This window comes from Apaloderma vittatum, unplaced genomic scaffold (assembly GCF_000703405.1).
Source record: "Apaloderma vittatum isolate BGI_N311 unplaced genomic scaffold, ASM70340v1 scaffold18005, whole genome shotgun sequence".
NCBI lineage: Eukaryota > Metazoa > Chordata > Aves > Trogoniformes > Trogonidae > Apaloderma > Apaloderma vittatum.
In genome coordinates this window covers 299-13,804 of record NW_009718988.1, presented here as the reverse complement: position 1 = coordinate 13,804, position 13,506 = coordinate 299, and the positions used below count along the sequence as shown (strand labels likewise).

Sequence of the window (13,506 nt, the reverse complement as noted above, 5' to 3'; positions counted from 1 at the left end):
GCAGCTCGCACGGGATGTCTGGCTGAATATTGATGCAAGCACTTTGCTGAACTTGCACCAGCTGCTTACCTGCACTGCATGCAACCCCTCAGGGTGTAATTCCTGAGAATCCCGAGGAGATGGTGACTTGGGACCCAGAAACCAATAGTCACAAGATGACAAACCTACTGCTTTACAGGAGACAAGCTATACAGAACTGTTTGTATGAACTGCTCGTAGAGCACAACAGCATTTTCAACAGCTCAGTACCTGGCAGACCTCAATATCTTCATCCTTTCTGCTCATGAGTGCACCTCATCCCCAAGCCCGGCTCACAACTGCAGCCTCAACGCGCTCATTTGGGGCTATTTATTCAATACGGTCACAGCTACCACCAATTTCAATATTAAAGCAGCAGCAACACAGAATTAGCACTGGATTCAATTCTCTTGCTCAAAGTTTCTTCAATGTCCCCAGCTTTCAGACCAAGGTGAGGATTTGATACATAGTTATGACAAACCTTTCAGGAGGAGAAGGTAATCATATATGCCACCCAGGTTACTGCAGAATTCAATTTACTCTGCCGCATGCTTTATGGTGGGCTGTAGCTATTAAAGGGAGAGACAGTTTCCAGCTGAGGAGTGTGCAACAAGGCACAGCTAAATTGCTTTCTTGGGGCTCCCCAGTGCCATTGAGTTCCACTCACCCCTGTGCCAAGAACAGCTGTCTCCGGGCCATCCTCCCTCCACGTCCCAGGGTGACACACAGAGTCAGACAGAGCCTGCAGGAACACGTTATTTGGTATTAGCTTGTCTTCATTACAAGAGATATGGAGGGAACTCCCTTACGGGTTTTGCTTTGGGTGGTGTTTGTGTTGTTTGGGTTTTTTTTTTCCTCTCTCTTTCTCAATAGGGGATAACTGTCTTCCTTAAAATGAGCTGCACTGTTCCTCCCTAAATGGTTTTCAGCCTATGGCACCCAGTGCCTAATTTTTTCAAGCTGTCCCAGAAAGACAGCACACCCAGACAGGCATAAGTCTCCATAGGTGTTACAGGACAACCAGAAACAAAAAGTAAAGTATGAGAAAAAGATGAGAAAGCAAAAAAAGAAACAAAACCCAAACAGCTCTTAAAGTAAGTGACCACTGCTTGTAAGTACTGCAGCTTTGGCACATCATCACATTCCTACCTGGGAAGCTGCAAAGCCCTGATTCTCCACACTCTGATGGGATTGCTCCCCAAAACAAAGCAGTTCAACCTTCCAGGAGGCAGGGGAAGTGACAAAGTTAATGGGACCGTCATCTAAAGCAGAGATCCGACTTAGGAAGAGCACTGTTATCTGAATAGTTTCATTCACAGATATATTTATCCCAGATACAGGTTTCCCACACAGCCAAGAATACACAGAACACCTGCATTCACTCTTGAAGAGGTATTAACTATAAAGTTATATTTAGCTTAAACTGAAAGCTAGAGTTCCTCGTATCTGTAGTGTTTTCACAAATATATAATTGAACAGTTAAAAGTCATAAAGAAAAAGGAATCTGTTACATTTTAAACATGATTTAAACATTTTTAATTTTTTAAGAAACAGATTGAATATACGCTAACCACTGAAAAGTAATGCAAAAGGACTAGTACTGAAGTACTAGTAGCACTGAAGGCTGGTGACTTAACAATTAAGCCACCTTTCAGGTGGGTTGTTTTCCACCCCCACCTCCATTGTGTTCCAAGTTTAAAAGATCAAGTACCAAAATGTGTCTTATTCCTCCAATTCCTTTCAATACTAGGCAAATACAACATTGCATTGTCTAGGAGATGTAGTTTTCTGAGAAATTCAAACCTCTCTGCACCAGCAAACTTGTTCAGCTAGCATTTCACTTATTTTGTTAGCACAGAACTTATAGCTATTCATTGCAAGGGGAAAAAAAAAAGGCGACACTACCACATAATTTGCTTACCGTTAGTTACTGTAGGCATTTTTATTACATTAAAGCTTTAACATTTATCAGAATACTGGGTGAGGGAAGAGCATAAGGGAGAATAACTTAAAAAAATAGTAAAAAGCAGCCTTGATGGGAACTAATGTTTAGAAAAAATTAACCAACAGCTCAGTAGGAGCTTCCTGAAACAAGTGTTGTAGCATTTAAGTTATCTACAGAAGGACATGCTGGATCCTGGCAGTCTCACAAAGTGTTCGGTGTTGCTGAACAGCCTTTTAAAGTGAACATCACAAGAAAAATAAGGAACCATTTTGACATTTATTTTCTCTCTTTCCATTTTCTCCAGAATCACGACTTTCCAGAAAACACATTACTATGATTTCTCAGATTCTCAGACATTGCAAAGGTCAAGAAGGACAACTCTTCCTGAGAAAAGGCACACACCATTCCAGAATGCAATTTTGCACAGAAGATGATTAGTTGTCAAAAGGCTACACCAAAAGTCTTAAGTTTAAATGATCATGTTTGAAGAATGGACAGGCTTTTCCTACCGATCCGTTCTTGCTATTAAGCATAATAATCCAGACAAACTGATTCAAGAATTTCCCGATACACTGATAACTAGCAGTGTGTTAAGGACTTCCCATATAATTGTCATCTTTATTATCCCCTTCTTACTAACCTGCATCTGGCTAAGAGAAATCCAAATAGCCCGACGTGGCAATTTTATCTTAGCTTCCAAAAAGGAAGTTTTAACTGATAAGCCAGTAGCGGTAAATAAATAAAGCCATAGTTACTACTACATTATTCATCCCCAACTCCCACACTACTAGTGGTCACAGTCTGTAAAACCTTAGCTGACCATAATTAAAAGAAAAATAGGAATATACATAAACCAGCTGTCTTAGACAGCATTTTTATTAAAAATGGATACACTGAGACATAGCAGCATTTACAATAAAGAGTTTTTAAAAAGGCATCAAGTTGTAAACCAACCATTCAAAAAAGAGGCTTTGAATTGTTGTCTTCCACAGCACTTCGCGCCCTTTTGTCAACAGGGGACAGTATGACTGCAAGTTATCCAAAGGACAAACAGGCACAGTAACTAATCTAAATTTCAAGCCCTTTTCCTGAACAGGTGGTCACATCAAGCATCACCCTCCGTAGCAGCATTTGGAGCACTCTTCGGTGTTCTTTTAAGTGGCTGGTGTACTTGATCCATTTCTTTAAAATATTTTAAAGTTCAATAAAAATATTTCAAATAGAAAGGTTCTTCTGTCACAAAAAAAAGGTAAGATTTCCTTTTCAGATTCCATAAAAGCTTATGAACTTCACTGGCAGCATTTCCATAATGGAGCAGGAGTTAGAACCAGCAGAACAGGCACTTCAGCAAAATTGTCTGTCAACAGTTTCTAAAGTCATATTGGCTTCAGTCCAGAAGACTGTTTCTTACTACTCTGTGGTGGTGTAAGGACACCAGTGGGGAAAGGTGAAGTCCTATTTTGCTCAGCCAATATGGCTTGTTTTGCTTGAGCTTTGTCCTGAAAGCATAGGGGAGGAAAAAAAAAAAATAAAAAATCTTTACTTTAGTATATGTATGCAACAGATCAATATAATTCAGTGTTTTATAACTTGATAGATTGCTAATCTGGAAACATATATCCATAACCTCCAAAAGTAACTGATACATTATGCAGCACACAATAGTGAAAAAAACCTCAAGAGGTCAGTATTAACTTTTGGAATCTGATGATCAGCATTATGGTATCTGTATCTTTAAGAAAGCAAAATTTAGAAGCAGCTAAACAAGAAGAGCTGTAACTTCTACTATAACTAAATAACCTAGACAGAAAAAAAACCTGACAAACCAAAACCCAACCTCTGACAGCTTAGATTAACTACAATTTGTTGGAAAAGATTTCGATTCCCTGCAAGTTTTGTATGCTAAAAACTACTCTTGCACAACTTCTTGTCAACCACCACTGTCACAAAATAGTCACACAAGATCAGTTTTGGGTGATCAGTCTTTATTTTCTCTTTTTCATTGGACAAGGTTTTATTATCTGTATTTCCTACAGAGAAAGGCCTAACATATAGTATTTGAAGCATTCCAAAGGGCAGAATTATGCTTCTGATTTCTAGGGCAATTATTTGCCATTTGAGAAGAGAAGCTTAAATCACAATCACCTTTTGAAACTAAGTACTGAACAAGTCGGGTGTCTGCTCCAAGAATTTTGCAGCTGGAGTAGAACCTTGTGCCTTTCACCATCTGCACATGCTCAGTCTGATAATGCTTCACTTAAGTTTACTGCATGTTCTAACCCAAAAAGAAACAGGTTGTAGGAGATTTTACAGAGAGTTTGTCTTCATTATGCATATACATACCAGCAAATCCAAGCTGTTTATGTGCGTCTGTATATTGTGCAAGTCTTCAGGAGCTACACCTCTAAAGTGTTTGAGTTTGGAGCTTCCTACTTCCCTTATAGCCATCGCAAAAGGAACCATCCATTTTACACATTCCTCTATCTCACACCATTCATAACCTGGAAGACAAGACATATGCTTATCCACCGGAATGAGGACTTAATGTTTGTAAACACATTAGATTTCATTTATAAATGCCAATACCTGAAACTTTCTGCATCAATTCAGATGAGGAGAAGTGATACAAAGCAGAAGCTGCAAGTACCCCATATGTATATTCTAAGCAGCCAATATCCAACACACAGAGATCCAAGAGCTGCAAGACAACAGATGTTTAATAAGTCTATCACAAGAACACTTTTTTTGTCAGGTGAAACAGCATTTGAGGGAAGAAATCTGCCTTACCTCTGCTATTTGTACAAATATTTGCTGTGGATATTGTGGCAGCAACACCTCATAAAGCTCATTTAAATACGCAACTTGCATGTAAATGTTTAGCCATGATACAACTGTCAGTGGATTTAAGTTCCAGTTCAGAGCCTGAAAGAGTACACACGCACAAGACTTCAGTATTAATAAGGAGTTCCTAACTTAAACCATGCTACTTTATTTACTCCAGATCAGAAGATGCAATTCCAGTTCATCAAAGCGTCTTTGAAACACACAAATCAAATCCTCACCTGTACCTTCTCCTGCTGACAGGGGGAGAATGATTCATTCTGTTAATACACATATACTCGTGGATGCTTTAAACCCCTTGTTACCCAGAGAACACTTTTTTCTAATTAGAAAGAGAAACTGGGCCACTTAGCAGCACATCAGATTAACTGAGGCTCTCTACTTTTAGTCTAATACGCAATATGTTTTTAAAAACTAAAGTAGAACTAATTCCACTTTGGAATATTACCTTCATAATGATCAATTCCATACTGAGGATTTCGTCTTCTGTACAAGCTCCATCTGTAACATAGGCAAACTGGTGCAACTTTGGTGGATAAATTTCCTGCAAGACAGGAGATCAAGTATTAATTTGTGGAATAAGTCATAACTAGTGTCATTTGCTTAAGAAAAAAAAAGAAAGGAGGGGGTAAGAAGGGAAAAAAAAAAAAAAAGGAAAAGCCTCACCTCACCACTACTTCAGCATTTCAAAACATAGGGGGGGAAAAAAGAAAAAGAGAACCAACCCTGCATCTTAACTTGTGGTGTTCTACTCTGCCTTTACTATGAACAGATTTCTTGTTCTGCCTTCCTGTTCAGAGCCTTCACCTTTCACTTTTGATGGATCAAAACAACATGCATTAGGTTTAACTACAGCACCACTGAGATGGTATCATAATTGAGGCAGATTGAAGTATAATAGTCCCCTTAGAAGAAAAGCAGTAAGAACCTAAAAAGCATTATGGATTTAATAGTTCAATTTGTTCCAATAAATAAAGCTCAGACTATCATCCAGTAGGTAACTCCACTGACAACAGAATAGCTACAATTGCTCTTTGTATAGAGCAACCACAATTTAAAATTTCAGTTTTATTCCAACACTGAAAAAATATCCTGTTAAGATTAAAGAGACATACTGCAATATTAACTAGTTTTAACTTAAGCTGCTTCAAAACCCCCCCCACAATAGGCAGAATTTTGAAAAGAAAAAAAAAAAATCACCAGTTTTTTTGCCTCCTGTCTCCCAGATGAAAAGTCACAGCAAACTCCATAAAGCCTGCCAAAATGTGTCCAGCATACAATAAGCATGCGCTCTGTCCCTTCATGTTTTTATGTTTAAGTAACACTGGAGACACTTACCTCAAGCTTTGCTGCTATGAATAAAGACGAGATACCAATAAGCTGCAATAGTGTTTTTACAACGTTTTGTTGCGTTGCCATAAACCGATCAAAGAAATCTTGTGCTAAATAAAAAGTTTCTCTGTGAAGCTTGTAGACTTCACAAACCTGGAGAGACAGAGATTACTATGGTCAAGAATGGTGTTACAGAGTCAAAACCAGATGCTACAGATGTATTAAAAAAAAAAACCAGCAAGAGTTAGACATAAAATTAATACTGACTTTCTGCTTCACTGCTGTTGTGAAGTAACATGTTAACTAAGAGCATGAGTTCAACAGTTTCCTTTGACACAAGATGACTGTCACTGCAGTAACTCCAAAACCAAAGAGAGAAGAGTGAAAGCCCTTTAAGGAAATGCAAGCACATGTTCCAACACTGTCAGAACATCAGTTCTTCATTTTTCCAAAGATACGTCATTCCAACACCTCAAAAGAGAAAATTCTCACAAATGCTTCAGAATTAACAACAGAGGCTGCACCACCAAATCATCTTGACAGCAGAAAAGAGACTCACAGTCACAGGACATTCCATGTGCCATTAACAGAGGTGTGAGATGCTTCTGGTGTCTAAGCCACCACACCCTCCTTTTTACTGTGACTTTCACAGTCATTTGCGCAGCTTTTATCCAAAGTGTGACCTTAAAAAGCTTACCTACCGCCTGGAGCTTTAGGTACAAACTGAGTATGACCCACTAGCAATCTAAATTAATATGAGCATATATTGACAGTTTGTACACCATCAACTCATTCCACTACATATTCTCTTCTTAATTTTGGTGCCATTGACAAACTTGAAGATGAAAATGAAAGTCTAGTGCTAAACAGCTCATGCAAAGATCATGAAATGTACTCACAACAGTTATTCGTACACTTCAACAAAAGCACACTTGAAACTCACAAGCACAGGAAATCTTACCTCCATCAGCCAGTCTAGAAGGATTGTTCTCATTTTAGGTTGCAGGAGAGGGTGCCTTTGCATATAGAGTTTATCCCTCACATAGGTCTCTTCTTTGCTTATCATGTTTTTCCACACATCCTCTCTGTTTGCCCAGCTAAGACAGATGAATACGATTAGTCCTAAATCCTAAGACAAAAGGTAGGCAGACAGAGAGCAGCGAAATGGCACACTTACCCCAGAACAGGTAATGGTGAAGCTCTAGTTGAGACAACACTTAGATGTATAAAGTGAGAGTAGTCCACACCAACTGGATCATCATCTTTATCCGGAGTAGGAATCAGCATGTGGGCATTTTTGTGAACATTATTCCAGGATGGCTATTAAACGAAAAACAAGATTTTTTTACACTGTGTCTTTTTAAATAATCATTTTAGCTGTAAATAGAAGACAAGACATTGGCAATACATTATGACGAAGTATGATTAGCTCTTTAAACAGCACAGAACGAGAGAGATAAGGGACCTCTGTAGGTCATTTTGTCCAACTCCCCGGCTCAAGCAGGGCCACCTATAACCAGTGGCCCAGGTGGCTTTTGAGGATCACTAAAGATGGAGGCTCCACAGCATCTCTGGGCAAAATGTGCCAGTGCTCAGTCACCCACACAGTGGGAAAAAAAAAAAAAAAGAAGTGTTTCCTGATGTTCAGAGGGAACTTCCTGGTCCTCAGTTTGTATGTGCCTCCTTGTCCTGTTGCTGGGCTTCACTGAAAAAAAGCCCAGCTCCATACTCCAAGTATTCATATACATTTGATACAATCTCCCCAAGGCTTTTTTCCTCCATGCTAAACAGTCTCGGATCCCTCAGCCTTTCCTCATAGGAGACACCCTCTGGTTCTTTAATCATGTTAGTGGCCCTTTGCTGGACACTTTCCAGCATATCTATATCTCTTTCGTACTGGGGAGCCCAGAACTGGACACAGTACTCCAGGTGTGGCCTCAGGATGAGTGTTGCTTATTTTCACAGTAAGGAAAGTTCACAACTAAAGCTGAAGAACCTTTACCCTATCCTCCCTTTTGAAGGACCACAACTGTTTCATGGAAGAATATTAAAGTCTGAGTCTTCTATTGCCATGTTGCATTTTGTTTCCAGCAAAAATATTTTGCATGAAAGCAAGATGCTTGCCTTCAGGTAAAGAATAAGCAGATGGAACTTTTAATTCCAATTTATAATTTTAACTACACAAATATAAGGTCAGAATTTCTGGTAAGGAATATGCAGATGCAATGCCTTAAGTTGTGCTTCCATGCAAAGCAACCTCGACAATGAACACAGTAAAATAGTAGTTTATAGAATTTTTCCTCATCCTTCAGTGCTAAAATGAAAAAACAAAGCACTTAAGATCCAATTGTTTTCAGAATAAAGCAAGTACATGTTAAGCAATTGCTACTAAAGTATCAGGTTGATCACCACATGTACAGAATTTTGTCACGGTCTGCAGACATCAGATCTGACACTTCACCTGTCACCCTTCAGTTTAGGTTTACTTTTCTCCTGGCTAACTCTGTTAAACAAGATCTTGGTGTATGCCTCATGCTTCACAGTTCTCCAGAAAAACACTGCTTGTTTTATTTTGCAGGGGAATACAAAGCCAGCCCCATGTCATCATGCCTAAGCAAATTAAAATTTGGCAGTTCTGCCTAACAGGGAAGTCAGCCATCTTGCTTCAAACTGATCTCTTCTGCAGCACTAAAAGGACAGAACTTGCTATCAAGATCCCTAATGTGCTTCAAGAAATAAACCATTAGGTGCTAACAAACAAAATGCTCTACATTAAGTTTCGCCCCTCACAAAGAAGCTTCTACACCTGATTTTTTCCCGTCCTTGCTACAAATGACACCACTTTCCTGCAAAATGGCTGCTCTCTAGCATCTGCCTAAGAAACAGAAACCACTGACATGGTGAAACAAAAAACACATTTCACAGTTCGCCCACAGCCAAGACCACTTTGTACTTTGAGTTATTGACACACAGATGGGAACTTCTTACTGAAGTTCTACATGAAAATCTAGCATAGCTACATACCCAGCCATGCCACTATTTAATTTGTGTGGGAGAAGGTAAAAAGGGAAAATAGTACCTTTATCTTAAAAATGACATATTCCTCACAAACTTCAAGTTTGAATTCAAGTGTTGCATTGGCATTGCTTTAAGTTAATTTTTGTCCTCCTTTGAAACTCGACTTTAACCACACTTTGTCCTTCAAACTACAGAGCAAGCCGCCCAGCTGCCAATAGCCTTTGGAGAAGTGCTGCCTTATCAGTTAATCAGCAAACCAACAGAAAAGCAGTACATATCGTATAATGCCTGTTTAAAGGCGTCTACTACACCAGCAGCTTCTGAAGGACAATGGATCTGCTCCACAGAGTTCTCAACCACAGTAGATACCTCACACATTACACTGCAGCAAAAAAGACAATTGATTTAAGAGATTTCACCATCTCCAATCTTCTATAAGGAGTAACAAATCAAAGGCCAAGAGTCCCTTAGGTCTTTTGAGAAAGAGCAAAATCCAAAGTTTTTAACTAGGTACTATCACTCATGAAAGACTGAGAAGAAGATGCAAGCAACTGGAAAATATATAGCTTAGCTAGAGACAAGAAGGAAACAAATGTGCAGGGCCCTTGAAAGCAAGAAGCTACCAGGAAGGGAGGCAGGAACACTATAGCTCTGGCATGGATTTTGCCTGAGATAAAGAGCATATTAATCAGACTCTGGAGTCTTTAAAGCAGATTTAGCAAGATATTCAACCAAAACTACGAAACTATCAAGAAACTGCATTACATCACACTGTAACTGTAAGGAAATGGGAGCCACCACTGAAAAAAGAAACAGCTTAAGACGAGGAAACCATGAAGAGCTTCCTTTGGGTTTGCACAGAGCCCACCCAAAAGCAGGAGCTGCCAAAAAGTGATAGACATTACAGAGAATCTGTGCAGCCTAACGGAGGAAGTCCTACAGTCCTGGGCCTACTTCTGAGGCAAATAGGAGCTGAGCAAGATGCAAGCCAAAAATCAAAGGGGAAAACTGTCTCTTCAAATCCACATGGAGCCCAGCAAGAAAGCTTGGTGACACCCACAGCGCTATTTCGGATACAGGAATAGAACAACTGATCAAAGATACATCTGTATCTTAGACCCAAGAACTAGATACAGATTGGAGAAATTGAACTGAGGACATGAAGGCTTGTTAGAAGGATCACCAAGAAGGACAAAAGGCAAACTCCAAAAAAAAAACCTAAATCAAACCCTAGAAATTGAGGTGTTGCTTTTTTTAGAGCTCAAACATTCCCTCCCCTCAGTTTTCCGCAAGGTGTCATCACTCACCGATACATCAAATATTCATTTAAAGAGATATTTTGGGCATCCTTCAGGCATATAGGCCAGACACACAATGGAGCATGTAGCAACCACAAAGAGGGTGACCCAGAACTGCATTCAAACAGCAAGGTCAGAGGATTTTCAGCATGGAAACTGAAGGCAGAGGATGCAGACAGGCCTCTTTGTCTCACCCTAGAAAGCAGCACCTCATAACAGAGAGACAATGATATCAACCACTAGACTACCACCTCAATTTGCCCATCAGAAAGAGTAAGACCTACAATTCCAGCTATTTTTCACTCACAGCACGCCTTAGTTTGAAGTATAGGATTTTTCTTTGCCATTAGAAAGGGATTCCATAATAAATAAGTGAGAGAGAAGAGCAACCCACATTATTAAGTTACTCCTATTCTTTCTGAATAGCATAGGATCTTCTGCTTCTTTTAATTTTCTAAAGAGTCTGAACACTGCCCTGTTCCAGATTTGTGCCAAGTCAAATTCTCAACCTGAATATACTTTAGATTATCTGTTTGTCTGAAGAGTCATATGTTGTTTTTTGTGGTTTTGTTTGGTTTTTAACTGAATCTTCCAAAGAAAACCTAGACTAGCTGAAGAATTTTAATGACATTTTCAAAACCAGTCAGGTGGAGCATTTTGACAACAGCAAGATCAGATTCTGGAGAAACGTCTAGTGAGAAACGGATCAAAACTATTTCCTGAGAGTTTACTTTCATTTTCTTTTCACCTGAGAAGATTAGTTTCATCTAAAGAAACTAACTTCTAGATTCAATTCTCCATTCTATGTGGAGGTGGCCACATAATCTGTATCACAATTGCACAGATGACTCTAGTTAGACAAATTTTGTTTTACACGGAGCCTTGGAAGTGTATCCATCCACAGAATGCAGCCAGAATTAATATGAGAATTGCTACCAGAATTACAGCAGTGCCAGGTCTCTAAAATCAAACACAGAATTTATGCAATATTCTGCTGTCACAAACCTGATGATATAGCCACCCTTTCATCATGTAAAGGGTAATGGCATCCTAATTAAGAACTCAGGCCTTATGCTCAACAGAAACAAACTAATGAATTGACCATGAAGATGCCATAAAGTGGGATGTGACTATGATATTTTGCCTTGTGCATAAACTAGTGTCAGTAAACAATTTATTTAATGTAGAAGTCATGTGGTATAGGCTGCAGTGGATTTATAGCTACTTGCATTTTAGAATTGCTGTGCCTCAACAGAATAACTATCTCACTGGCTATCATACAAGCCTGCTATACTGCTGCTGGAACCGTAAACATATTCTCATTAGTGGCCCATGGCAATTTATATCAGAGAATAGCTTGTGTCACACCATAGACTGAAGAGCTGCTGCTGTGCAGCCAAATGTTAGCTTTTTTAAACAGATCTGTAACAATCTGGCTACTTTGTCACAACAAAAATCCTTCTCTATGTAAGGATGGATACATAGGTACCTATTTTCTTTATCTTCCACAGATCAAAGGGCCAAATCCCACCAGTACCCTAAGCTAAGCTTAAAAAATTCTCAAGTAAATACTTTGCATGCCTATTGCCTAAATTTTCTGAATTTTAATTTACCTGTCATTCCTAAAGTAACACTGAATGACTACCAGTCCAGGACCCCAAACAAGAACAAAAAAATGGAAGTCTTGATCTACTTTCAAAGTTGAAGGTCAATGTACACAAAATACATTTCAAGTTTCTTTCTTCCAGTGTCTTTCTGGAAGAAGGCAAAACTGGGTCCCTGTTGAAGGGGGTTTTTTTTACCCATACCTTCTATTATACAAAAAATGTACACAAGAAGCCTTTGCTTAGCTCAAACAGAATGAATCTTTTGGTGAAGGAGAGAGCTACAATGAAGGACAGGTAGCTCTTTCTTGTCAGAAGTGAGAAATTAGTTTAATATACTGCACAAAAGAAAGACAGAAGGGAAGGAGAGATCCACTCATTAAATGCTCACCATTTGAGCTCTGCTTAATATGTTGACTGATAACTAGTATACACAGTTGCAACAAGCAGAGGCCATTCCAAACAATGATGCCCATCTGTTATGGTAGCACTTTAGTCTTAGAACTTCCAGCTGCCACTTCTGGTTAGATAAGCCACATTATGCATAGCCTCACGGACCAAATGAGTACGGTCTGTACTCCCTGATCGTGACTTTTGCAGCCTAAGTATCACCCTGCATGTGCATTAACAGGCTGAAGTCCTAGAAATCGTGACTGAGCAAGTATGTGCACACACACAGAGCAGGGGAAGAAAAAAAAAAATAGAGGGGAACAAATCTATTTCAGAAGACAGGCTACTCTTATTTGGAGCGGGCATCATGCTTTCAATATCATATACCAACAGTATCTGGTTTGAAGACTATAGGAAGAGCCCTAAGGGAGCAAGAGGATACTACTAAAGTTAGTTTTGACTTCCTAATTCGTGTCATTCTAAACAGCTTACTGAAAAAACTGGCAATGGTCACTAACCTCCACTGTAGGCCTGAATTCATAGTTAAAGGACCTGACAGACGTTATCTCTTCATTCTGTAGAGAAATGAAGCCTCTTTTACCACCACGTTATCATCTAGTATGGACTTCAAACTTCTAATCAGACCCCTTGCACCCTGTCAGGCTAATAGTGAAACTTGTCAATAGGTACAGGGCTGATGGTGAAAGGAACGGGGGCATCTTTTCTCTCTCCCAGGCAACGTGTAAGTAGAGACATGACTGCAAAGAGAACTGCTTCCAAAGACAATTTTGTTCACACGCTTAAGCGTCTTGTGCTTTGGCCTGCAAAGCACAGCATGTAAGCACGTGTACTCTTGCAGCTCCCTAGAGGTCAATGCAGAGTTCCTCCATGTAGGCCTAAACGTACAGAAAGGCTTTTGTAAGGCGTACCCTTGAAATTCCAGGACAGTTGCATATATTTAAGCACTAGGATAATGGTTTAGACCAACACAGGCCTAATCTCTTGCAAAGACTCTAAAGCAACCTGTATGGCCTGAAGTGCTTCACAGCCTTCTTCAGCC

The 13,506-nt window shown here is 39.5% G+C and overlaps 1 protein-coding gene across 1 annotated transcript in view; it reads right to left on the bottom strand.

Annotated features, from left to right (window-relative positions):
- Positions 1–2,893: 2,893 nt before the first annotated feature.
- The window catches only part of CCNE1 (cyclin E1), a 10,859-nt gene continuing 246 nt past the window's right edge, over positions 2,894–13,506 (bottom strand). The window contains exons 2-9 of the mRNA XM_009870467.1: positions 7,314–7,456; positions 7,098–7,233; positions 6,143–6,289; positions 5,253–5,348; positions 4,751–4,885; positions 4,550–4,661; positions 4,307–4,464; positions 2,894–3,462 (exon numbers count right to left, since the gene is read on the bottom strand). Coding sequence (XP_009868769.1) covers positions 3,340–3,462; positions 4,307–4,464; positions 4,550–4,661; positions 4,751–4,885; positions 5,253–5,348; positions 6,143–6,289; positions 7,098–7,233; positions 7,314–7,456 — 1,050 coding nt within the window. The 3' untranslated portion in view covers positions 2,894–3,339. The remainder of the gene's footprint in view (positions 3,463–4,306; positions 4,465–4,549; positions 4,662–4,750; positions 4,886–5,252; positions 5,349–6,142; positions 6,290–7,097; positions 7,234–7,313; positions 7,457–13,506) is intronic.